General features: G+C 47.1%; 4 protein-coding genes across 14 annotated transcripts in view; 2 read left to right on the top strand and 2 right to left on the bottom strand.

Moving 5' to 3' along the window:
- r3hcc1l (R3H domain and coiled-coil containing 1-like) overlaps positions 1 to 2,604 on the top strand; it is a 4,722-nt gene extending 2,118 nt beyond the window's left edge. For 3 of the 4 annotated variants that reach the window (XM_027031612.3, XM_027031614.3, XM_027031613.3), the window contains exons 6-7: positions 697 to 837; positions 1,754 to 2,604. In XM_027031612.3, the coding sequence (XP_026887413.2) occupies positions 697 to 837; positions 1,754 to 1,806 (194 nt within the window). In that variant the 3' untranslated portion in view covers positions 1,807 to 2,604. Of the gene's footprint in view, positions 1 to 696; positions 838 to 1,753 lie in introns of those variants that run through there. The other variant, XM_027031615.3, reaches the window with a different exon arrangement.
- A 627-nt stretch (positions 2,605 to 3,231) lies between these two features.
- On the bottom strand, positions 3,232 to 11,984 carry khsrp (KH-type splicing regulatory protein). Of its 4 annotated transcripts, none has more exons than XM_081701699.1 (18): positions 11,788 to 11,984; positions 10,728 to 10,833; positions 10,527 to 10,586; positions 10,157 to 10,193; positions 9,878 to 9,936; positions 9,681 to 9,752; positions 8,965 to 9,022; positions 8,148 to 8,313; positions 7,921 to 8,019; positions 7,627 to 7,725; positions 6,543 to 6,645; positions 6,334 to 6,455; positions 5,844 to 6,143; positions 5,632 to 5,741; positions 5,274 to 5,362; positions 4,768 to 4,986; positions 4,498 to 4,685; positions 3,232 to 4,326 (listed from the first exon to the last, which is right to left on the bottom strand). In XM_081701699.1, exons 1-18 carry the CDS (start codon positions 11,890 to 11,892, stop codon positions 4,318 to 4,320), a joined length of 2,001 nt encoding a protein of 666 aa, XP_081557825.1. In that variant the 5' UTR covers positions 11,893 to 11,984; the 3' UTR covers positions 3,232 to 4,317. The 4 variants fall into 4 exon arrangements, with proteins under 4 accessions (XP_081557825.1, XP_035390563.1, XP_081557826.1 ...); XM_035534670.2 differs by having other exon boundaries at positions 4,768 to 4,968; positions 11,788 to 11,983; XM_081701700.1 differs by lacking the exon at positions 9,681 to 9,752 and having other exon boundaries at positions 11,788 to 11,983.
- A 2,595-nt stretch (positions 11,985 to 14,579) lies between these two features.
- Positions 14,580 to 22,513, bottom strand: slc25a23a (solute carrier family 25 member 23a). Of its 2 annotated transcripts, XM_027031495.3 has the most exons (10): positions 22,319 to 22,513; positions 20,331 to 20,454; positions 20,053 to 20,140; positions 19,817 to 19,928; positions 19,378 to 19,536; positions 18,910 to 19,062; positions 17,689 to 17,802; positions 16,922 to 17,089; positions 16,680 to 16,830; positions 14,580 to 16,536 (listed from the first exon to the last, which is right to left on the bottom strand). In XM_027031495.3, the coding sequence occupies exons 1-10, from the start codon at positions 22,511 to 22,513 to the stop codon at positions 16,349 to 16,351; spliced, it is 1,452 nt and encodes a 483-aa protein (XP_026887296.2). In that variant the 3' UTR covers positions 14,580 to 16,348. The 2 variants fall into 2 exon arrangements, with proteins under 2 accessions (XP_026887296.2, XP_081557828.1); XM_081701702.1 differs by lacking the exon at positions 18,910 to 19,062.
- Positions 19,385 to 25,575, top strand: si:ch211-196h16.12 (regulator of G-protein signaling 5). 4 transcript variants are annotated; one of them, XM_027031497.3, is made up of 6 exons: positions 19,385 to 19,515; positions 23,653 to 23,818; positions 23,896 to 23,952; positions 24,038 to 24,090; positions 24,418 to 24,581; positions 24,928 to 25,575. In XM_027031497.3, the coding sequence occupies exons 2-6, from the start codon at positions 23,775 to 23,777 to the stop codon at positions 25,111 to 25,113; spliced, it is 504 nt and encodes a 167-aa protein (XP_026887298.1). In that variant the 5' UTR covers positions 19,385 to 19,515; positions 23,653 to 23,774; the 3' UTR covers positions 25,114 to 25,575. The 4 variants fall into 4 exon arrangements, with proteins under 4 accessions (XP_026887298.1, XP_026887297.1, XP_035390565.1 ...); XM_027031496.3 differs by lacking the exon at positions 19,385 to 19,515 and adding an exon at positions 22,534 to 22,673 and having other exon boundaries at positions 24,928 to 25,574; XM_035534672.2 differs by lacking the exon at positions 19,385 to 19,515 and adding an exon at positions 22,732 to 22,869 and having other exon boundaries at positions 24,928 to 25,574.
- Positions 25,576 to 25,710: the final 135 nt, after the last annotated feature.

Here is a 25,710-nt window from a genome sequence, read left to right as displayed (position 1 = left end):
CCTGTCTCTCTGCCTCCTCTGGCACTCCTCTGTCTCTCTGCCTCCTCTGGCACTCCTCTGTCTCTCTGCCTCCTCTGGTACTCCTCTGTCTCTCTGCCTCCTCTGGCACTCCTCTGTCTCTCTACCTCCTCTGGTACTCCTGTCTCTCTACCTCCTCTGGTACTCCTCTGTCTCTCTGCCTCCTCTGGTACTCCTCTGTCTCTCTGCCTCCTCTGGCACTCCTCTGTCTCTCCACCTCCTCTGGCACTCCTCTGTCTCTCTGCCTCCTCTGGTACTCCTGTCTCTCTGCCTCCTCTGGTACTCCTGTCTCTCTGCCTCCTCTGGTACTCCTCTGTCTCTCTACCTCCTCTGGCACTCCTCTGTCTCTCTGCCTCCTCTGGTACTCCTGTCTCTCTGCCTCCTCTGGTACTCCTCTGTCTCTCTGCCTCCTCTGGCACTCCTCTGTCTCTCTGCCTCCTCTGGCACTCCTCTGTCTCTCTGCCTCCTCTGGCACTCCTGTCTCTCTGCCTCCTCTGGCACTCCTCTGTCTCTCTTCTTCTTCTGTTCTACTCTTCTCTCTCTTACTCCCCAGCAGTATTTATGTCTCTTTCATGTGTGTGCACTAAACTGATTATTTTTTGTTTTTTTTCCTCTTCTCTCTCTCTCTCTCTCTCTCTCTCTCTCTCTCTCTCTCTCTCTCTCTCTCTGTGTCTGTAGACTACCTCCTGCCGGCTAAAGAGCGACCCCAGACGACTGCGTCTCTCGCCCACCGCTTGGTCATTGGAGCTCTGGGAGTGAAGAGCCACCAAAGCAAAGAGCAGCGTGAAGCAGAGAGGACTCGGCTACGGCAAGCCAAAGGTGACACACCACACACTTGTGAACAAATGCTTGTGGTCCACTAACAGCTCGAGATGGTCATCTATACCATTCTACTCTCTTTTTTGCCACACTTTTGGTAGTGTCCACACTGGCATCAGTGGCAGCTGCTTACGCACACGTCTGAATGATTCTTTTACTCACACACGTCTGAATGATTCTTTTGCTCACACACGTCTCTGAATGATTCTTTTGCTCACACACGTCTCTGAATGATTCTTTTACTCACACACGTCTCTGAATGATTCTTTTGCTCACACACGTCTGAATGATTCTTTTGCTCACACACGTCTGAATGATTCTTTTACTCACACACGTCTCTGAATGATTCTTTTGCTCACACACGTCTCTGAATGATTCTTTTGCTCACACACGTCTGAATGATTCTTTTACTCACACACGTCTGAATGATTCTTTTGCTCACACACGTCTCTGAATGATTCTTTTACTCACACACGTCTCTGAATGATTCTTTTGCTCACACACGTCTGAATGATTCTTTTGCTCACACACGTCTGAATGATTCTTTTGCTCACACACGTCTGAATGATTCTTTTGCTCACACACGTCTCTGAATGATTCTTTTGCTCACACACGTCTCTGATTCTTTTGCTCACACACGTCTGAATGATTCTTTTGCTCACACACGTCTCTGAATGATTCTTTTGCTCACACACGTCTCTGAATGATTCTTTTGCTCACACACGTCTCTGAATGATTCTTTTACTCACACACGTCTCTGAATGATTCTTTTACTCACACACGTCTCTGAATGATTCTTTTGCTCACACACGTCTGAATGATTCTTTTGCTCACACACGTCTGAATGCTTATTTTGCTCACACACGTCTCTGAATGATTCTTTTGCTCACACACGTCTGTGAATAATTCCTTCCAGAACAAAAACAGCTGGCAGCAAAACAGCGAGAGGATGCGTGGGAAGGGAGGTGAACCTGACAACAGGGAGTGTGTGTGTGTGTGCGTGTGCCAGTGTCCCAGGCTTCACCTGCTGTATGACTTGTCTCCCACCGTCTTGGATCTTCACTCAGCGTTGTCGGTGTTTCTCACTTAGTCTACATTTGAATGCGATTCCAGCACTTATCTGAACGAGGCCTGCAGAGCACTGACTACATGGGCAAGGTGACCATGGAAAGGGGCCGAGTGTCCATGGACTGGGGCGGGGTCACTTAGGTCTGCATCAGGAACCTCTATCTTCTCTATGAACCAAAGTCCAACACACTGTCGTTTAACATCTCAAATGAGACAAAAAAAATAATTTAGATATAACTGCAGAAGCTACTGAGCGAATCGGAAATGGCTCCTGGTCCCTGAAGCAGCTTTACCATCTTGTGAAGTGTCTGAGCTAAGGGAATCATGTAATGAGGGAAGGACATCCATGTAGTGGAGCGGATGGAGTGTGTGGTTTGAAAATGTCCTTAGTGCACCATGGTAGAATGAACTCACCAAGAGAATGTGTTTTGATAGGCTCAGAGCTGCTTTTTATATTCCGATTTTTATCTTCTAAGTTTATGACTGCTGTTCTCACCAAGTCCAGAACACTTTCTGGATTGTTGATCCCTACACGTTTGGAAATCCTGACAGTAATAGACAGTGTCCTGTATTTCTGAATGTTAGTGTCTAGTGTGGAATGTAAATACTGTTGTTTTTAGCCCATTTAAAGACGTTCCGCTCTAAGGTCAGCAAGCCTTTTTTCCCACCTACCCAATAAAAACCAAAAGAAGAAAGTGATCTGTTGACCTGTGTGATCCCTTTCAGGTTGCATAAAGCTTTATGAGCAGGTCTATTCAGTGTTAAACACACACAGCACTTCTACAAAACTTCTCTTAATGGTGATCTGAATAAATAGGAAACGTTTCTCTCTGTTGTGACTGAGCTTTTTAATTTCTCTTAAGTACACACGTGGTGGCACGCCCAGGGTCCATTACGTTGTGCTTAGTTTAACACACCTGCAAGAGTAACCAGTTAGTTACCAGTCTGAGAAAAAAAAGGTCCTCAATGACGCATCAGGACCAGATCATACAAACACTTTTTTTTGTAATTTTCAATAGGTTGAAGTGACTGTGTATGGTAGCACATTTGCCATCTGGACAGACTAGGTATGTGAAAATGGTGTTCATTAATAAATACATGCTCATGTTTGAACTATACATAGAGGAAAAGCATTTATAGGACATTATGCTTTTGAATATTAGCCAATGCGATTCTTGTGATAACTCTATGGTGTATTATATTCATTGGGCAACTAGGAAAACACAAAAGGTCGGGCTCACACAGCCATTGCGAAGCCTGTCATCTTTAAACGAGCTGCTCACTAGTGCCACTTTTCCCCTAGTGGGCAAAAACGCCACTGCACGGTTTAATCACTTCTGCATTTTATTGAAATGTTACAGAAAGAAAACCGAAAAGGTACACAGGATTGCACCTGATGACAGTTTTAGTGAAACGCTGTTATCACATTATGGGAAGTGTAGTCCACATCATAAACTCCTGTAAACTAAAGAGTTTCACACCCTGCTGACTCAGTAGCAAAGTGAACAAGGACACCCAGGCTGCATATCTTCTTTTATTGTGAAGTTTTTAAAAACAATCATTAAAAAGTAAAAAAAAAGAAAAAAGAAAAAAAAGAAACCAAGCGTTCAACATATATATATATATATATATATAACAACATCAGGGCTTGCTGAGATGGCAGGGGTGGGTGGGTCACTAGGACAGTGTAGACCAGGGTGCTAAAAAGAACAGCTCACTCATTCAGTAGACTCCCATACACACACACACAAACTCAGTCTGGACTCGGATACGCACTTACACACCCACACACCCAACTGCAGGAGGGAACACTTGGGCAGCAATGAAACAGTAAAAAGCTCAGAATGAATGAAGAGACACTGGGAATGTTCCAACCTCTATCAGGGGAAAAACAAAACAAAAACATTCTTAAAACAAAAAATTAAAACTGTAAAAGCAAAAAAAAGAAAAGAAAAAAAAGATAGCATTTTAAATGCAGTAGCTCCTGCATTTTTGACTTTTTTGCTTTCTTTGAAATATTTTATATAAAAAAAAAAAAAAAAAAAAGCAACAGAGAGCGAGTCCATTTGAGGATGGAGGTTAGCCAGTGATGGGGAGCCTTCCCTTTTGTTTCCCTGGCAATGGTTTTAGAATCACATTTAAGAGGCAGGAGGACGAGCAGGAAGGAATCATCTAACGCTTGGATTAGTCCATTTTTTGAGTGCTGGGGGTGACCAGAAAGAAAACCAAAAGAAAAAAAAAAATCTCACCATTTACAAGTTTCTTTTTGTTCATTTTCCTTTGTCGCTTGGAAGAGGAGACGAGAAACAAACGACAATGAGGAAAAAAGGGGGGTGGGGCCAAGAGATGGGGTGCGTGGAAGTCATCTGAGAGTGGGAGGAGCCAGTGAGCCCAGACCCCGCCCAGTCTGCATCACTGTGCCTGAAAAAAGAAACGGGACAAAACCTGGCATCAGCAAAACCAGTCACGTCAATGAAGTCTTACGATCACATCACCACAGATGAAGACAGGCAAAAATAAATAAAAATCCCACCACACGAGAACACCTACACGCAGCCTCCGACATGCCCGTATTCATGTCTGTGTGTGTACCTGCTGTCCCTGCTGTGTGCCTGCAGGCTGCCCAGGGTTCTGTGCTGTTTGACCGTAGTAAGCAGCCTGTTGTCTGTAGTACTCTGCCCAGGCAGCGCTGTAGTCAGTCTGTCCTGCTGCAGACCCAGCTGCCGCCGCAGACGCAGGAGCGCCCCCTGCTGCGGGAGCAGCGCCACCACCTGTCTGAGCTGCAGACCAGCAGAGCCCCTTCAGTTATTTACATTCAGGTTAATTTTATACACACACCCACACCCACACACACACCCATACCCATTTTCTTGTAGTATTCCTCCCAGGCCTTGGTGTAGTCAGGTTGGTTTGTACTCTGGGCCGCTTGGCTCTGGTCAGCAGGGGCAGGAGCAGCTGGCTGGCCGCTGGGTGTCTGGCCAGGCATGGCACCCCCTGCAGGCTGCTGATAGTACTGCGCATAGTACGCTGCCCACGCTGCACTGTGGTCCGCCGCTGCCTTACCTATGACACAACCAACAGCTGTGAGGATTAAAGGATAAAGAAGTTAAAAATCTATAGCCATTGCTTGGTCTTATGCTGAACTTGGCTATAAGGGAGTCTGGCCCTCCTGATCTAGTCACCTAACTGTAAGAAGAATAAATATTTGGAGTGGATACTGAAACTTATTAAATGGCATGCAGAGCAATCTGCAGGACCCTCTCTAAACTCCACCCCCAGCTTCCTTCTGTCACTGCGCTCCTCATCAGGCTATAACCCAGAACACAAACACAACATGCTGCTAGCAAACTCCAGACATCAGGGCTTACTGGGGTCATGGGGCGCAGGAGGCTGCCACTGCTGGTAGGCGTTTCCCCAGCCCTGGGGAGGGTACTGGTGCACACCTGGAGGACCTCCACTACACACACACACACACACACACACACACACACACACACACACACACGCTCAGCATTATACAAGCAAGAACAAACATTTAATCAACTTTGATCAAATAACTCAAAACTCCACGCAGGCCTGCAGCTGGTGTGACTGGCTATTCAACGGCTAATAAAATTAATGTTATAAAACATTAATAACATTTAGAATTAATAAACTAAGCATTCTGGCCAGAATCCAGTGTAGAGTACACGAGCAGCTGAGGGGTAAGAGCACTGTGGTACTGACTGGGGAGGACCTCCGGGCGGCCCAGGCTGATATGGATTGGGGTTGTAGGGGCCCATTGGGCCAGCCGGCCCGGGTCCGCCCGGCCCAGGGCCCACAGGACACAAAGGACCCTGCAGAGCAAGAGACGAAACACAGCATGAGCCCAGTCTGCACTGCCAAGAGCTCTCGCTCGACAGCTCTGACATGCGAGGACAGTCCCTCTCCCCCGGCACCTCGATCTTGTCCTCAATGAGCTGCTTGGCATGGTCGATCTGCTGGGGCGTTCCCCGGATGGTGAAGAGCTTGAAGTTGGGATCCCCATTGGGCGGTGGCTGCCGAGAGATCTCCACGAACGCCCCCGTCTGCTGGTTGATGGACTTGACATTCTCGCCACCGCGGCCAATCACGAGGCCGCATTTGTGCGCAGGAATCGAGAAGGTCATCTCAGCGCCGGGAGGGCCCCAGCTGCCCGGGCCACGCCCCCGCCCACGCCCACCTGGAGGCATACCAGTACCAGGAGGTCCAGGAGGTCCCTGGGGACAGGGAGAGATCATTCAGTCTCTACCTGTTCCAAATACGACCATAAACCAGCTTTATGGATCCGACCACCTCCACTGAACATTCACGCAAACTCCCATATTCAGCACTCCGATCTAGCCGCTAATTAAACCACAAACATGAACCGTGATCAACTGTCCCATCCAACATGCTCGCTGCCCTCACCCCTCCGCCCTCTTCCCGGGCGCGGATGCTCTGTAGGAGGTCATTGATGATGCTGGCCGCATGCTCGCAGCGGTCTGGGGGCCCCATGATGTGAGCAATCTTATCTGGACCGTTACCGTCATCTAACACACACACACACACACACATACACATATTAGACACAGAAGTATCGTAATCCATAATTAAAGAGGAAACTAAGTGAAATGCACCTGGTTTGAACTGTATCCTGACTCCTGCGTCATTCTGAATCTTTTTTATCATCTCTCCGTTCCGGCCGATCACAACACCCACAGAGTGGCGCGGGACGGGCACCTGACCGAGCAGACATCACGAAATTAGCTCAAATCATTTACACCCTGAAGTCAGCGGCAGTAAAACAACATTCCAGCTGAGCACACGCTGCAGTCTCGCACGCCTTTTGGGCTCAGTGTACCAGAACAAGGCCACATTACACACACACACACACGATTAGTGTGTGTGTGTGTGTGTGTGTGTGTGTGTGTGTGTGTGTGTGTGTGTGTGTGTGTGTATGTATGTATGTATATATATATAATTACACGTGTGTGTATGTATGTGTATATATACATACGTGTGTGTATTATATATGTATGTATGTATGTGTATATATTACACACACACACATACACACACATATATATATTTATATATTATGTATGTATGTATGTATGTATATTACACATACATGTGTATATTATATATATAAATAATATACATACGTATGTGTATTATATATATAATTATATATATAAATAATATAATATACATACGTATGTGTATTATATATATTTGTATGTATGTATATTTGTGTGTTTGTGTATGTGTATATATTACACACACACGTATATATACATATACACACAATATATTTATATATTATGCATGTATGTATGTATGTATGTATATTACACATACATGTGTGTATATTTTATATATATATATATATATATATATATATATATATAAAAATAAATTTGTATGTGTGTATGTATGTGTATATATACATACAAATATATATAATACACACACGTATGTATGTATATTTGTGTATGTGTATATATTACACACATATATATTTATTATGCATGCATGTATGTATATTACATACATGTGTATATGTATATTACATACATGTGTATATATATATATATATATATATATATATATATATATATATATATATATATACACACACACACACACACACACACACACATTATATATAATTATATACATATATATACACACACACACACACGCACGCGCACGCCTCACCTCTATTCCTCCACCCATACGCGAGCCGTAATCATTTCTTTCTCCGAAACCAGGGTGATCCCTCTCCCTCAGAATCTCCTGCACCATCTCGCGTGCTTGCTGAGAGAGAGAGAGAGAGAGAGAGAGAGAGAGAGATTAAGCTTTTGCTGGACTGGTTATTCAGTACTTAACTCATTTAGCACTTCTCATACATACATACACCTAATGCTCTCAGCGTAACAACTTTCTGACCGTGTGTGTTCGTGTGTGTGTGTGTGTGTGTGTGTGTGTGTGTGTATATATACACACACACACCTGCACTTTGTATGGTTCCCCAATGATCCGAAGAGGCTTGTCCATGTTGGGTCCCTGAGAGGCATCCTGAATCAAAATCATCTTCACACCAGCACGCTCCTACACACACAAAGTTACAGATACCACTTATACAGAATATTACAGGGTGGAATTCCAATCTTAATACTTGCATGCTCAGAGTGCGCAGGTGTTACATTAGTGTCCACATGCAAGCCACACCCCCTTACCTGCAGCTGTTTGATGGTCTCTCCACCCTTGCCAATGACCAGGCCGGCCTTGCCTGCTGGTATCATCATCTCCTGCATGTGGCCACTGCCATTGGCCTCGTGAAAAGAGGAAGGCGGGGTGCCCCGCCCCCGGGAGACGATATCATCCAATAGCATCTTGGCCTTCCTGTGGCGAGAGGTCAAGTTTGAGACAGACCGAAGCAGACGGTAGAGGTAGGGGAAAAAACAACAAAAACAACACTAGAAAACCACCCGACGCACGCGCACACACCCTGAACAACCAGAAGGTCCAGAAATGTACATTATTTACATTATGGCAAGTGCACTTTATGAGTATTATGGCGACCCAGCACTGGTTTTTCCAGACGTCTTATGACCACCTTGTGGTTCGCCGCATAGCCACCTGTCGCAGTGCATGCCCCTATGGCTGACCACGGAAAACCATGCATGTTCAGCCCAATCGCAGTGGGACACTGCCCAAGATGCCCCACGGCCCCGATTTCAGCTTGTTGGCTTGTTATTGGCACCTCCGTGAGCTGGGACAGCATCACTGGTGCAGGGAAGCCACAGAACACTCGAGCAGGACCGGGAGCTGCCGGGACACAGGACGCACTATGGCGCGTCCTACACGCAGTGCTCACGGACCTACAGCCAGTGGACATCACTGTCTCCCAGCTCCACACACCCCTCACACAGTCAACCGAGGGACGTAGAACCACCCAACCCGGACAGCTCCGGATCCGGACCGAAAATGGCCCTGCTGCTTCCGAGGAGACTCCGGAGCGAGCTAAGTGCTGGAAAAAGGGTTCACACTTACTGAATGGAGTCGTGAGATCCAGTCAGAGAGACACTCCTCTCGGGTAAACCTCCACTATCTACAAAGACAGACACACACAAAATTAAAACATTTATTTTGATTAACATACAAGATAGCATACTCATAGTATAATCCACATGCATGCTCAGTCATTATGCAATTCAAATGTCTGCCCACACCAAGTCATACAAATACAAATGGTGTCTTCTCCAGACATGTGAGCTTCCTATAACAGTTGATACTGAACAGTACAATAATAGTTGTTTGGCAATGAAGGGTGCCAAAGAGACAAATTATATTTCGCTTCAATCTGGTTTTAACTGTTATACACACACATACACACACACACACACACACACACACACACACACACACACACGCGCGCGCGCGCATGCGCTTTCCTTCTGGACTTTCTTAGTTTACATTACTATGTCACAAACAAAAATTGGACAGTTTGTTTGTTTTTGAACTGTGATGTTTCTTCCAGATCAGCCCTAACACTCTAAACCCCTGTTCCCCCACACCCTTCAGAACCTGTTTTGTGCACTGCCGCAATCGGTCCAACATGCGATCACATTTTAACAGCAGCACTAAACAAACCTGCTTTATCCTTTCAGCAGCAGGTCCAAAACCAGCCCTACGATTTACACCCGTTTTGCCTACATGTTCCTGACAGGCAGCCTGCAGCCTACAAGGCGCCTTCATTCACCACTCACCTGGGGCGATCTGAACTTTACACCCAGACTCCTGCTGGATCTTATTGATCTGCTCTCCTCCTCGGCCAATGACTGCACACCAAAGGAGAGACCAGAGAGCCAATCAGATCGCCTCAAAAGGACACCCCCCGACCAACCAAAGCACCCCAGAGACAGCCTTGCTTCGCGTGGTATTGGAGAGGAGGGTGTGTACTTACTCAGGCCTACCATGCCATCAGGTACTCTGTACTCCTCCGTTAGAGAGGAAGGGCGTCCACTGTGGACAGGGAGAGAGGGGGGGTGAGGACAGTACACCCACTAACAGCTTAGTGCATCCAGGAACCTTCCCAACACACTCAGATCAACAACATTAACACTTAGCAGCAGCTCAGTATAAATTAACAGCTCCACAGATCGAAAGCTCTTTAATATAACTATTGCCATTGTTGCCACCGTCCTCCCAACTTTCCCCCTTCTAAAAGAGAACAAGGTCTTACCTCTGCTGGGACAGTGCAGCCAGCTGGGCCCCGATGGCTGTGGGTCAAAACACCCAACATTACTTAATTAGTCTAAATATACATCTTGCAGCCTGTGTGAGTCACACAGTGCATGCATGTGGAAGAGCTCGTGTTTCTGTGGGAATGCGTGTACAAGGTCCAGTTAGCACCTTCCAGAACGGACTCGTGTGGATGGGTGGGATTGTAGCAGGCATGAAGACAAAAGCTCCCAGTCGCTACGTATGTGTGTCGAAACGCAAAACGAAACACACACTGCCCCTGCCGTTTGTGTGTGTGTGTGTGTGTGTGTGTGTGTGTGTGTGTGAGACAGAGAGAGAGAGAGAGAGCGAGAGAGAGAGAAAACACTCACACAGTGCTGTAGCGTTGTCTCTGTCACTCTGAGAAGCCATCCTCTTACTGTCTGGCTGATCTGTGGAAGGGAAAAAAAAAAAAAAAAGACATACATCATCAAACAGTAGACAGCTCTGTGCTGTGCGTTTCTTTTTTTTTTGAGAAAAAGCTTGGAATTCTGTGACTGCGCATATGAATTTGTGAACTGGGTTGTGTGTACCTCCGTCTTCTAGGGATCGTTTCTGCGGTGTGAACGGGTAGCTCTCTGTGCCTCCGTTGTTGCTCATAGGGGCAGCAGCAACATCTCCGCCGATCTTGGCTGCAATCTAAGAGAAGCAAAGGGGAGGTAAACACATAGTTTTGGACCTCTCAAAGCCAGAAAGTTGTCAAACCCACTGTGCACAAACGAACGACCACGCAGACGAAGCGCTCAGGCTAAACTGTGCAGAGGTGATGAGTGAAGTCTACTACAGCTCGCAGCTCGGACCGGCACGCAGACAGCGACTTGGTAGAAACGACACACACACACCCGACAAACGTTCGTTTAACAAGAGACGCAACGCGAACAAACGAGTAATTGCACCTCCGAGTTGGCGAGATATGGCTGCCGGTGGAGGATCATCAGTATGGGCCAGGCCGTAGGCTGTGAAAATGTCACACTTTGAACTCGTTAGTTAGCCAGCAGAGCTAACCTGATTGAACCAAGGCCAAGAGGCCGGTTGGTAACGGCAACTGTAACGCTTTAACACACTTTCCTCACTCCGTTGCGACAGAGAGACGTTAGATACACAGCCTCCACATTCTCCGAAGAAAACATTACCGTAAGTCAGCTTCGATCAGATTTACGTTACTACGGCACAAGCGGCGGGTAAGCTAAACTAACTAGCCACGATAGCTTAGCCGTCAAGATAACGACGGAGCCTCGCGCCACGGCCGCGAGCTACAGCGACACGGAGCCTCGCGCCACGGCCGCGAGCTCGCAGACAATAGGACGGAGCGCGAGGTTTCCTCCAACAAGCCCATATCTTCAGAAAACCGCGGACACGGTCGCCCATTGGTCATTTCAGACCGAGAGCCACGATCCACCCCGTCAACGGATACGTTTTAAATCACGCCGGGTCCACCGGCTACAAAAAAAAAAACAAAAAAAAAACGGGCCGCGGCGCCGTACAGCAGACAACGTGCTAACTTGATAGCTCGCGCGCTCGCTCTCTCGTCACACCGGGTTGTTGTTTTTTTTTTTTTTTGGAGGCCAACCGAACCGACCACACGAACCCCACCTGACGGGCACGTTGCACGGCATCCGCGAAAGCGTCTTTCTTGATCCCACCGGATCCTATAGCTGCTCCGGCCCCGGGTGGCGGCACCGCGCTGTACTCCGACATGCTGTCCGTGTTCGGGGGTGAATCGTGCGGCGAGGTAACGGGAGCTGCAGGCCGGGCAGAGCTGCGCAGGAGCGGGAAGGCAAGAAAGGCAAACTAATGGGCGGGAAGAAGGGAGCGCTGTGGCGTCGCAGTGTCGGAAGCGCTAATCTACTGGGCATCCCGTACGTCTTTCTCGCAAACAGACCAATCGGAGTGCGGAAGGTAGGTGGGCGCAACAGCTTCTCGTTCTGTTACTGACTGCTTGCTTTCCCAACAAGGCGACACGGGGGCGTTGTTGACGCGCAGCTCGACCAATCCCACGCAGCAGTTTTGCCGCTGACAGCGGAACCAATTAGATTTCAAGGACAACTCGGAAAGCCCAATTACACTCATGATTATACACGGTTGACATTGACGGGCGGGAGGTCCAGCAAATAATAACTCCGGTTCGTTTGTCTCTGGAATGCGCATGGCACGACTCAGTGCAGGTTGCGATTCGCTCTGATCTGGGGTCAGCCTCGCTGTGTCTTTTTTTTTTTTTTTTTTTTTTTTTTTTTTTACAGTTCATGGGGACTCCTGCGTTTTTAGATATATCGCATTTATAACAGGCCTTAAAGGCCAACGAAAGTTAAATGTATTTAGATACCAACATTTAGATACCAAGGTACCACGGCAAGCATTAAGATGAATTAGTTTATTACTTTATTAATGTAATATTTATTTTATATTTCATATTTCATATCAAATTATTTCATATTGTTCATTGTGTTGCTTCTCATGTTTTGGCGTTTGTTTTGGGATCTGAACATATTCCCAGTCCTTCTCTTTATAAGCCTTTCAAAAGTTCTTTGCTCTTCTGAAATCCACAGGTTGGTTTGATGCTCCTGGAGATCTCCTGTAGATGTTCCCACAGAGATGAATGCACACACAATCACACTCATCAGTGCCTTTAAGAATCCTTGATCAGATCTGGAACACCTGTACTAAATGTGAGGTCTTTGAGAGCAGGGCTGGTAATCACAGCTCTAATGGTTAAGGTTTCAGGGTTACAACAGAATGTCAGCGGTCAACCCCCTCCACATTCTTAACATGGTTACTTTTTTCCCCTCACCATCTATATTTTTGTAAAGTGACCTTGACTTTGAGAAAGGTGCTAAATAAATACAATGATTATTTCACTCCTTCAGGCTAATAATATGCTCCAGAAAACCTTGCTTACCAGGTTAGTTTAGCAATGGAGCTAAATTAGGCATAGTATTCCTGCATCAGTACACGGGGCAGGGTGCGCACACTTCAAAACGGACAGAATTCCAGAAGAACAAAAAAAAAAAAAAAAAAGGATCATTTACGACCACAGTATCACGAAAGGCCTATTCCCACTGCCTCACCCCTTCCCCCGCAAGTCATCGCAGCAGATCCTGTCAGTCTGCGCCTGCCCCAGGCCAGCCGGGATCATGCGCCGGACTATGGAATGCTGAGAGGATGAAACCCTCTCCCTCTCTGTAAAAGCACACGTCACTCACAATAAAGACGGGGTCCAGATCTAGCATGCATTCACAGCACAATTCTAATAGTTCTTTAAAGGAATTCTCCATTGGTCAGCCTAAAGACGAAATTACCGTTTAGAATCGTTGGAAATGGCTGTAGGATTTTTTGGCCAGTACGTGGTCTTAGAGTTACAGACAAGGCCAAAAAACCAAAAGAGCAGTCCACGGACTTCCACAGGACATGATTCCAAGACGGAAGTTTTTCACAATCTGTAAATATAAAACCAAACCTTTGAAGGGGGGGATAAAAAAAATAAAATAAAATAAAAATAAAATAAATATCACTGGAGTATTTTTAATATACAATGGTACTTCATAAAAACATTTTATATTAATAACATCACTGGAGTATTTTTTAACATACAATGGTGCGTCATAAATATGTATTTATATGGTAAGTGCCAAAGCATATGGCATTAAGTATGACAATGGTCTTACTGCACATGACAGTGTTATTATTATTATTATTATTATTAAGAGTTTTATAGAGCTTCTAAATGTAGAGTTCTAAATGTATGGAACCTTTTTCCATTTTATGGGTTTCTAAAACATGGCTAAAACAGTCCAGTGAATGCTGAGACTGAATGTGAAAATTATAGAATTATTAGAAAGGACTGAAACCTGAGGGAGAGTCTGTGCAGACCTGAGATCAGTTATTGATTTTAATATTACAGAGGATTTTTATCCCAACAAATTACAGAACTTTTGGGGAAAGATTATTTTTCTAAAAGCAGTCCAATATTTGTTGGAACATGTTTCAGGCCTTCCAACCAAACTGTATTACTTTCTATACAGAACTTATGATTTTTTGTTTTGTGGGATAATTGGTTTAACAGTTGAAACAAACATACATACATAAACTAAAGGTTGTTTCAAAGCTTCGATGACACGTTTACAGTCAGTTAAACTGGTTTACTGTGGAAAGTAAACATGTTTGCTTGAAAATTTGTGACAAAGTATTTAAAAATAATAGCGCAGGCTGGTGTGGAATCATTAGACAATTTTTACTCAGAGCTAGAAGCACATTTTCAGTGTTCATGAGTTTGATGAAATCACATTTGCTTCCTGAAACGACTCTCGTTAGTGATACACATATCAGGACCTGGGTCTCGTTACCCCAGTGTACCATAATATCTTACTCTTAAGATGACATCTGAGACATTTGCAGGCTTTATATAATCTTTATTTAATAATTTACATAAAGTGTCAAACATGCATTCAACCATCAAACAGAAAAAATATCATTTATATTTTAAAGCATTTATAAGATTCATAACAGAACAAATAGATTGATAATGATTTCAGAACAAACACCAACACCTCCAGGCTAAACTTCGTCGTGGTTACCACTATTGAGGTTTAACAGCAGTAAAGCCTAGAAATGAATTCCTAATTAAACTGTACTGTAGTCCAAGCTGTAAATGTATTCTTCCTAATTATGGCTTTTAAATTCCCCCCCCCCCCCAATATAAGTAAATAAAAATAATAAACAAAAACATGCTCCATTTTACTTTCACTTTGAACTTCGGCTATTGTTTGGTTTACATCACACACACACACACACACACACACACACAAACGAAGTTGCATGCACCTGATCCTGCAGTTACCTTTTGTGTGGCTGCAGCCTACAGAGCCCTTATGCAAACAGAGATTACAGCTGGCTCTCCAAACACAATTGAGCACCATCTTAACAGTCACCAGGTTGAGTGGTGTGCCAAATCTCTGCTACCAAAACACACTTGTACTCCTCCTAGTATTCCAGAGAGAAGGCTCCTGTCGGCATGCGTAAACCTCTAACTGAATTGTGCGCTTTGAACGACAAACTGCAGTAATTTCCTATGGGGATGGGCGGCCGGCTGAACGCCTGGCAAGCCTGTACCCTCCAGGCATCTGAGCAGGCCTGCGTTTAAAGACACTGCTCTAGAAGGCGTCAGGCTGGAGAATTCCAGAAAGAAAACACTTCATTCCTGCAATTTCCTTCGGGATCAATACAGTGTTACCTTATTTGGGCAAGAGAATGCTTTTATGCTTGTGTAACAATGAATTTCCTTGGTGCTGGGCAAAGTTGGAATTGTTTTTGTATCTGTAGTTCATATATTGTATGCATCTTTCTAGAGCTCCGCTGAAAAGCCAGCAGCAAACACTAGTGGGCGCTTCGCTAACATTCCATTTGACTTCTCAGTAGAACAGTGGCGTTTGAGTTGATGCAACTTCACATTGTGGTTTCTGTGAGAGGCACTTGCATCTGAAAGGTCATTAGGAGCGAGGGCGAAGCAGGGGCCTGAGACGTTAGCATTTTCTATTCTCACATCTCCACTGCGTTGCTAGGAAAATATATTTTATTTTCTTATATAAGCTGGGCTTCCACATGGTTACACACATACACACACACATATATTAAAAATATATAGTACATGCTCACTTCTAATGATCCAGTACACATGCATGTACACACACACACACACACAGTAGTGTTCACTTCACCTGCAGAACATGGCCTGGGAGCCTGAATGTCAGGACCCAGCTGACCAACAACAAATAAAAACAACAACTCAAGCAAACAAAACAAGTAAACATTTGTTTGCCCTTTGTGAAACAACACTGGCCTCCAACATGGGTCTGCTTGACCAAGTTCAGAATGTACCTTATTTGCATATTTGAAATAGAAAGAAAAGTTTCATTTTTATTGATACAAGGGATTTTTAAGTGACAAAACATGGCCTTTTCTTTGGTCCTGAGTGGTAAAAGCAGCACAGAGACTATAGACTCTCTCTCTCTCAGGGAGTACAATGGTACTCTCTACAAACCTGTGTCCAGCGTGTTTGACCTCAGTGTTCTGGCTCTTACTCCTGTGATCGATCTCGATCTCTCTCTCTCTCTCTCTCTCTCTCTCTCTCTCTCTCTCTCTCTCTCTCTCCCTCTCTCTCTCACCCTTGTACTGCCACCCCCAGTACTTTCCTCATACGTTCATACACCACGTAGGAGATGCTGACAGCAGGGATCACCTTCAGGAAGTTGGGGGCGATGCCGCGGTAGAGGCCCACTACGCCCTCCTCAGACAGAATGTTCCGGAACAGGGACACCATGGAGAGCTGAGGACCACCCTTCACCGACGCTGAGAGACAGAGAGGGTGAGGAAGGTAGGGAGAGAAAGAGGGGACTTATTTTACATATCCATCCATCCATCCATCCATCCAATCTATCTATCCATCCGTCCGTCCATCCATCCATCCATCCGAGCATGTGGGCCGACCTCACCCTGGGCCTGCATGCGTGTCCGAATCAGGGCGAGTGGGTAGGAAGCCAGCTGACCGCAGGTACTGGACACGGTCCCACAACCCACAAGCACCAGCACACCTGGGTCGGCCGACCCAGAGCTGCGTCTCTGTAACCAGGTGTTCTTCAGTGTCTGAGTGAGAGAGAGTGAGCACTGAGGGTCTTATTCTATTGGGGCTCATAGCAGCGTCTATTCATGGCCACGGCCAGGCTCGCGAGCACACCTCGTAGACGGCCAGGTCGATACCGGCGTAGGGAATGATGCCCAGGATATTGGGCACGTAGCCCTTGTAGAACGCCCGCACGCCCTCCTTCTGCAGTACCTGCCGCGCACAGTCTGCCATGCTGGAATACTGGCCTGTCTTACGCAGGGTCAGACGCGTCTTCAGCACCTACGCAGTGAGGGAGGGAGGGAGAGAGTTGAAGGGAGGTAGAGAGAGAGAAAGAGAGATGAAGGGAAGTAGCAAGAGAGAGAGCGAGAGAGAGAGAGAGAGAGATGTCAAGTTTTCTTTACATTGTTACTCAGGCTTTGCATGGCAGGTCGTGTCTCTTGTTCCAACATATCTGATTCAGCTCAATCAGCTCCCACAGGACTTCCGGACCCTTCCGGGAGCTGAATGGTCCTGCCTGTTCACGCACCGTTCTGTTCGCACTTCTGAGGACCTTGGAACTGTTCTGAGAACCGGCCTGCGTTTGCACCCAAGGTATTTCTCATCTATCTCTACATCAGGGTAGAGTGATGTGTATGTGGATGTGTGTCCACGTGTGAGAGTGAGAGTCTGTATGAGTCAGCATGTGATTTGTTTATTGTGAACATGGGATTTTTCATATGGATGTGGGATTTGTTTTACATGAATACAGTATTTAAAATTCTTAATCTTTATTTTATTTTCGTTTGTCTTTGTTCGATACAAGAAGCTAAAAGTAACACAAAGTAATCAGATTAATATGGTGAATGTGTGTGTGTGAGATATTGTTAGATGGTGCGTACCTCCATAGGATATATAATAGTCTGCGCAGTGGCTCCTGCCAGGGACCCAGCGATGAATCTCTCCTGAACTTTTAAACTGACCCCATCTCTACTGCCCACCATCAGTCTCTTAATCTACACACACACACACACACACACACACACACACACACACACACACACACACACACATACACACACACATACACACACACATACACACACACATACACATACACCAGCCCCAGAGAGAAAGAGAAAATGAGATATGGAAGCAAGACAATGCAGAAGAAGGAGGAGCCGTAAGAAGTAACGACTTCACCAAAGCGCCACTAAAGCTCCACTAAAACGCCACCAAAGCTCTACTAAAGCTCCAGATGAAGGATTATTAGAACAAGCTGAGAGAACTGTAAACAAAGAATGCCAGAGTGTTCACATAGACACAGAGAGAGAGAGAGAGAGAGAGAGAGAGATGAGGATGAGAGAACTAAGAACACTCGGAACTCCACAGTATGCAAGTGTGCTCGGATAGCACCGTGCAAGCGCTGCCTGTGTGTGTGCTCGGATAGCACCGTGCAAGCGCTGCCTGTGTGTGTGCTCGGATAGCACCGTGCAAGCGCTGCCTGTGTGTGTGCTCGGATAGCACCGTGCAAGCGCTGCCTGTGTGTGTGCTCGGATAGCACCGTGCAAGCGCTGCCTGTGTGTGTGCTCGGATAGCACCGTGCAAGCGCTGCCTGTGTGTGTGCTCTGATAGCACCGTGCAAGCGCTGCCTGTGTGTGTGCTCTGATAGCACCGTGCAAGCGCTGCCTGTGTGTGTGCTCTGATAGCACCGTGCAAGCGCTGCCTGTGTGTGTGCTCTGATAGCACCGTGCAAGCGCTGCCTGTGTGTGCTCTGATAGCACCGTGTAAGCGCTGCCTGTGTGTGTGCTCTGATAGCACCGTGTAAGCGCTGCCTGTGTGTGTGCTCTGATAGCACCGTGTAAGCGCTGCCTGTGTGTGTGCTCTGATAGCACCGTGCAAGCGCTGCCTGTGTGTGTTCTCTGATAGCACCGTGCAAGCGCTGCCTGTGTGTGCTCTGATAGCACCGTGTAAGCGCTGCCTGTGTGTGCTCTGATAGCACCGTGTAAGCGCTGCCTGTGTGTGTGCTCTGATAGCACCGTGCAAGCACTGCCTGTGTGTGTGCTCTGATAGCACCGTGCAAGCGCTTCCTGTGTGTGTGCACAAGACAGAGAGACAATGACCTGCTCATAAGCCAGGAACTTGATGGCAGTTTCCGGGGCGATTTTGAGAACATTGATTCCGTTACCCCTCCACAAGGCACTGAGGCCCCCCTCCTTAATCATCGCCTTCAGACCGTTCCACACAGTGCCCCTGTCAGAGCTCTGACCATGAACCTACACACACACACACACACACACACACACACACAGCAAGCATGAACAGTCAGGTTCTGTCAACACCAGGTTCTGCCCTTATCAGCGCACACACATCATCAGCCTTTACTGGGACCTAACACAGAAGGCACCTTCGCTTCAGACAACTAGAAACATCCAACTAGAATTCATCCAAACACAAACAGACGGACACCTACGTGGACACTTCTAAAGCCGTGCAGACAGACACACAGGCACAAATAACGTAGGTGTGTTTGTGATTCTTCAACAGGTGGGTGGAGCTCTGCTGCCTGTGTGGGCGGGCGGAGCCTTCACCTGCAGGAAGACCTTGAGTCGGTCCAGAGGGGCGGTGCCAGTCCTGGACACGGAGCCAGCCATGGCCCCCGCCATCAGCTGCCTCCAGACAAAGCCCGACTGCCTCTCCTTCTCTGAGAACTCATCAGGAACCGTCAGGTGCTCCCCGATGTCCAATATCTACACGCACACCACACACACACAGCAAAGCATGAGAGTGAAAGAAGAGGCACAGATAAAGAGTGAGAGTTTTGATATCTTCATCTTTATCGCTACAATAAACTCTGATGATTCTAGACAGCTGAGAACACTCTGGATTGTGTGGAGAATGAAAGTGTGTGTGGAGCATGACAGTGTGTGTAGTGTGTTTTAGAGCGCGAGTGTGTGTGTAGTGTGTGGGGACTGTGAGCGTGTGTGCGCAGTGAGTGGAGAGTGAGCGTGTGTGTGTAGTGCAGCTGACCACAGAGCGTTTCCAGTAGAGAGCAATGTCCTCCATACTGTACAGAGGGTTAAACAGGAAATGATCTCGCCACTCCACCCAGTCAATGGTCATAGTGCCGTCCTTATCCATACTGCACAAACACACAGTACGCCTGACTTATCTAGACTGTACACAATTATTACAATGCCAGCTTATCAGTGTTATAAAGAATAACTTTCTCTCTCTCTCGCTCACACACACACACACACACACACCTCTGCAGGATCTTGGATGCCTCCTCGAGAGTAACATCCACTCCTATATTGTGTAACGACAGCTGGATTTCTCCGACATCTATCTCGCCTGCAACACACACACACACACGCGCACACACACACACACACACAGGCTGGTACATGGTGTTATTTTCTACAACCATCAATGCTATGCTTCTCATCAACATTCCAGAATAGGAATCCAGAATGCCTGAGTCCTTAATTCTGTAATGCGAAAGCTCAAAAGCCTCAGTAATGGCACTAACAGGGAAGCTCACCATCGTTGTTGCGATCCAGACTGCTGAACATGAGCCTGAGGCATTTCTCGTGCGCGCGCAGGTAGTGCGTGAACTCCTCGTAGTCCAGAAGTCCATCCTGATTCGTGTCCCCAGCCTTCACAATCTGCTGTGCGACAGGGCAGAGGACAAGGCAGAAGGAGAAGGAGAAGGAGAAGGAGAGGTGGAAGGAAAGGAGGAGGCCCGGAACAGTTAGTAATGGAGGGATGAGCAGGAGATGAGGAGGAGGGGAGCCCGTTACACGATGCAAAACCGTGGACAACCACGCCAGACCAAATGATGCATTCCAGAATAAATGACCCGTACTCATTCCAGGCCAAATGACCAACTCCGGAACAACTGACCCATTCCCACGCTCAAGTCTCTCCAGGTGTACAAGAACATCCATATTCTAGAAACGCTGACGGTTGTCTAATGATTTGGTGCGTTGGAATCATACAAGCATAGAGACAGAGTGAGGAACCAGCCATCAGACAGCTTCACGACATGCACGCTGTCCCTGCATTAACACTGGTAACACTGGGTGAACTGGACTCTCTGTGAAAAGCTGGTTTCTGTGAACTTCCTCTTCTTTTGTAATCTAACCACGACACAGGAAATTCTGGTGTCTGGCTTCACCTCCTTTCATTTCTGACTGTTAAACACTTTAGATATTAAAGATACACTGTACTGGCAGAGACTAGGGGTTAGTGTTTTTTTGTTTTTGTTTTGTTTTTGTGTTCTCTCTATAACAAAGAACAGACTTTGATCAAACTTTCTGTTTAAAGAGCAAATTGTTTTGGTCCAGGGGTCTGAAATGTAATGCGTGTGGAACAGTTTCACACCGCGTTAGCAGGTGCATGAGATCGGCATTATTGTTGGAGCAGCCAAAGTCTCAGCTGGTAGGCTGAACTAAAGGCCTTGGAGGCACAGATCCGGCCTGGGCTGTGCGGTCCAGGCACCCTGGATTCACGTCAGGATAAAAGGAGAGAAGAACAGGAGATGCAGTTTCTGGACTTTTCAGAAACTTACACAGTACCACCGAATAGGCAGCTAAAACATGTCTCCAACCACGGCTTGAGTTTGGTGTTGGTGTGTGGGCTTGTTAATCACAAGGACCTGCATGTAGGGGACTTCAGCGGCCTTGTATGGCTATGTTGTGGGCAGATACGCAGCACAATTATTTTCACAGTCTCCTAATCTCTCTCTCACGCCCACTGACGCATTCTCTCTCAAACATACTCACCCAGGCCCGCCTTCATCAATTGCTTACACATGGAGCAGCTCCAAGTGGTTGACCTTTGAGTGTGTGTATGTGTGTGCAGCGAGAGAGAGAGAGAGAGAGAGAGAGAGAGAGAGAGACTGCACGCACAAGAGAGAGAAACCTTATACACTTTGACCTTAAAAAGGTTTCATAATTTCAGATCATTTTCCTCCAGAACAAGATGAGACATACCTCTTCACACACTCAATTCACACGCAGCAAACACACACACGTTAGTAAACAAACACACACTCATGCAAAAACAACCAGACGGGCAGAGGACTTGTTACCGACACGTAACACCATTTTGTCCAGACGTCCACTATATCTGAGTTTCAGTCACTGTGTGTGTGGTTTCCTGGGCGAATAATTCACCATTCACCCAGTGTCTAAGTGTTTAGAATAAAATAAACATTTACTGCAGTCTATGCATCCGTGCACTGACAGCATAGACTTGCGTTTGCTGGCTCCTTCACATCTCTGATCTTTAACCAGGACTAAACCACATGTACGTAATCCGGGGCATGAGCCGGGGGGGCTTTAGCAATGTGGCGGGTCAAAAGCGCGTCACAGCAGGCACCTGTGACGTCGTCATGACTCGTCAGCCCCGTTTGTGGTGCTTGAGGCCACGACGCTCCCCAACGAGTATAAATACACGCAAAGTGTTTGGCCATAACACGAATGCGCACAAACATATGAGAGAGAGAGAGCCGATATAATCCGTTACCTCTTCAACCGAGGTTCGCGGGAGCAGACCTCGCGCAGCGAGACCGATCTTCAGCTCGTTAATATCGATCCGTCCGTCCTTGTTCAAATCTAGCTGGTCAAACAGCTCGGCCCAGAGCCGCTCCCGGGCAGGGTCGCCCCCGTTCTCCTGGCACCGGGCCCGCGTCCAGCCGCCGTGACCCCGGGGCTTGCCCATGTGTTCCGAGCGAACCAGCTCGGACGTCCAGCCCCGGAGGCTCGCCTGCCTTCGATCGTTCGAGATATAAACGGTGTTAAGCGGATCTTTGGCGTCAAATCACGAATTTTACGGAGTGCCGTATCGCTCTTTAATCGAAAACCCCACCAATGCGTCCCAGGTTGGAGAATCCCGCTATGTTTTCTTTGCCGTTTTTCTTCAGTAAAGAAGAGTAGCAGTGTGTGGGACTTGAAACCAGGAAGCTTGACTCGGCTCCAAACGACAAGCAGTTGTTGGTTTTCTTTTCTAGAGCTGCCAAATGTTACGATTCGGTTAACGGCGCGTGCCCCGTCTTCCGCCAGCAGGCAAACCCACGGGTCAGCATAAACTCTAGCGTAGAAGTATGAAACGATGTTTTTGAAACGACGATGCTTGGAAACCGCCGTGAAAAGGTCACGCGTCTTCTGCAGGAGCGCTCGTGCGCGCACCCCCACCTGCAGGGGCTGCAGCGGCTCGCGGACGCACCGAGCTCGTGTTTCACTGCGGAGCCTGAAGCACGTGCGCGTGAAAGCCAGATTTGTTGAACCCCTAAAATGGAGGGGTTTTTTTTGCGAGCCTGTGGCGCACCCTAGCAGGGGGAGTGTTTCGGGGTTTCTTTGTGTGTGCTTGTCAGATATTCAGGCGTACAACGTGCGCGATTTTGGCGCTCAGTTCGTAACCGCAAATCCATAAACGTTTAACGCGCGTGTTGCATTACGGTATGACCAATGGCGCCACGCATCGAGCGGGCTGCTGGTTTAAAACCGGGTTATTTACAGGCGTAGACACGCGCACACACTGGATGCCACCTGTTTCCTCTGTCAGCAGACTAATTGGCACGTAGAAACAGGCGAGATGACACAAAGTGCCCGCAAGGCGTTTGTCGCTACCCGCACGAATGTGAGGGAGACGCGAGCACGTATGCACACCCGGCTGCTGAAAGGATTCTCATGATTGTCCTTTTGAGTAAAAGGACAGATGTCGTCCCCCCCCCAGCTGGGTCCACAGTGTTCCAAAGACCTTAACTGGCATATTGTTTAAAATGATCTGTGTTTGTATAAAGGTTGCTCACCACACACACTGCTTACCCAACATCTGCCGGTGTTGTTTTCCGATCACAGTAACAGATAAACTGAGCGCTATAAGAGGAGGTCTCACAGTCAGATGTGGAGACAGACAGAGAGAGACATACATACGCAGTCTGCTGGAGAGTTCTTCTTGACCGCCCTTCTTATAGTGCCTGATGTGTAAGGGGCTCTCTGCAATACCCTCATCATGCCTGGAAAAGTGAGTTTGTGCAGAGGTAATATAATTAAATGTTTCTTTTGTGTTTCTGTACAAACTAACATAACTGCGTCTTTTAGGGCAAAAGGAATGCGAGTGAAGTTAACTCACCTGGCAGAGAAACCTCACAAACACAGGTAATATAAAACATCTGACCTTCACCACCAAATGTTACCAAGATGTTGCAACAAAAGCTAATGTGTGACACTCTCTCTCCTTCAGGTCCCAGGAAGAGAAGCCCCCTCAGGATCTGGAGTCCCTGCTCAGCAGCAAGAGTAGGAGTCTTGTCCTCTAGGACTCATGGTTCCTGCTTTTTGCCCCCTCTGTCTCTGAGCTGAAGCCTGTGCGCTGCTTCACGCTTCTCCGGACGTGGCCGCCCCGCACAGAGCCGCGCGCTTTATTTCGTTGGCACAAAATGAAATGGCGGGGTTTTGGATTTGTACATATTTACCGGTGCTGCCGCCGCCATGGCTTAAGCGGACACTGCAGCTGAGAGGAGCAACTACAGAAAAGCTTGTTTACTTCAGGGCAGCTGTACAAGTATTCTGTAGCTTCTAATATTCTCTCCCTCTCTCTCACACTTCCTGCCTCTCCGAGAGTAGCAGGGCTGCAGGCGTTCCGCTGGTTTCTGCGCTCTGAGTTCAGCGAGGAGAACCTGGCCTTCTGGCTGGCCTGCCAGGACTACAGGAACACACCTGAGCCAAAACGGGCCACCAAGGCCCTCAACATCTACAGCCGGTTCATCAACTCCGATGCCCCTCAGGAGGTATGGAGGGAATGGGGTGTGTGTGTGTGTGTGTGTGTGTGTCTTGACATCTTCCATATGTGAAGAGTCGCACAGCGATGTCTGGGTCTAGACTGGTCACTGTGTTGCTGGGAAGGACCAGCCTGCCAGGTTAAGTGTAGCAGCATGTATGAATGAGGAAAGCAGCAAATCTGACCTCATCATTGCCTTGAGGGCTGAGCTGTTAGACGTGCCTGTCCATGCCGCGTTAAAACCCCACCTAAGAGAGAGTGTGCCCCCGAGGCGACTCCAATAGTGCCTGAAATCCATATGTCTCCAGTCCCTTCTCGAGATATTAGAGCTGTGGGTGGACCTCTCCTTTAACCAGGTGTGGCGATGCTCACAGGTGAATCTGGACGGTCAGACCCGGGAGGCATTACTGGGGTCGCAGGATGAAGCCGCTGCAGACGTGTTCGACAGCGCTCAGCAACGCATCTTCACTCTGATGGCCAAAGACTCCTTCCCCCGCTTCCTCCGCTCGTCCCACTGCCGGGACTTGCTCAGGGCTCTGTGAACCACAGCACCCCTGCTGGCCTGGAGGAAACACGGCACTTTCTCTGGATTTGTGTAAGATCATATCTGCATACTTGAGAAGCATTCAGTTAAAAATAAAGCAATTGTCAGTAATACATTTTGGCATCGATATTACAAAGTTATTCTTTAAGAATTCAGTGCATCAATATTGAATGCAGCAAAATATTGACAGTTTTCTCAGCAATAATTCTTAGTAATATTAAAAACTTGTTTTTCCTAATGTATTGAGTGATCCTGTACATTGAGTGATGGGTTATCTTAACTGGTGGTGAGCTAAGTTAAATCCTGGAAAGGTGAAAGATGTATCAGAAACAATAACAAAATGAGAGTTTTTTTGTTATAGTTTTTGATGCAGAGGCTGTGTGTATTACATCTGATCTGTGGCTATAATACATTTCCTCAAACCAAATGGTTGGTGCCTTATTATTGACTCAAAGAACTAGGAACTAAAAATATAAAACTAAAATAAACAAATACATTAAGAGCTTCCCAAGCCTCTGCCCCAGTTGGACGCACTCACCATTTGAGGTCTAGCTGCTCTGATTGGTCAGATTTCAGTGAAGCCAATCAGAGCCAG

Source organism: Electrophorus electricus, chromosome 18 (genome assembly GCF_041902795.1).
Source record: "Electrophorus electricus isolate QZ-2024a chromosome 18, ASM4190279v1, whole genome shotgun sequence".
Lineage (NCBI taxonomy): Eukaryota > Metazoa > Chordata > Actinopteri > Gymnotiformes > Gymnotidae > Electrophorus > Electrophorus electricus.
This window is presented reverse-complemented; position numbering and strand designations above follow the sequence as displayed.

Coding starts and splice junctions, on each gene's coding strand:
- khsrp (XM_081701699.1), bottom strand. CDS start 11,892: ATGTCGGAGTACAGCGCGGTGCCGCCACCCGGGGCCGGAGCAGCTATA. Junction 10,587..10,727: donor ACGATCCCTAGAAGACGGAG/GTACACACAACC, acceptor TCCCTTCCACAG/ATCAGCCAGACAGTAAGAGG. Junction 6,456..6,542: donor CAGGATACAGTTCAAACCAG/GTGCATTTCACT, acceptor TGTGTGTGTTAG/ATGACGGTAACGGTCCAGAT.
- slc25a23a (XM_027031495.3), bottom strand. CDS start 22,513: ATGGGCAAGCCCCGGGGTCACGGCGGCTGGACGCGGGCCCGGTGCCAG. Junction 20,141..20,330: donor TCTGGATCGCAACAACGATG/GTGAGCTTCCCT, acceptor TGTGTGTTGCAG/GCGAGATAGATGTCGGAGAA. Junction 19,537..19,816: donor TCTACTGGAAACGCTCTGTG/GTCAGCTGCACT, acceptor GTGTGCGTGTAG/ATATTGGACATCGGGGAGCA.
- si:ch211-196h16.12 (XM_027031497.3), top strand. CDS start 23,775: ATGTGTAAGGGGCTCTCTGCAATACCCTCATCATGCCTGGAAAA. Junction 23,819..23,895: donor CCCTCATCATGCCTGGAAAA/GTGAGTTTGTGC, acceptor TGCGTCTTTTAG/GGCAAAAGGAATGCGAGTGA. Junction 24,582..24,927: donor ACTCCGATGCCCCTCAGGAG/GTATGGAGGGAA, acceptor TCCTTTAACCAG/GTGTGGCGATGCTCACAGGT.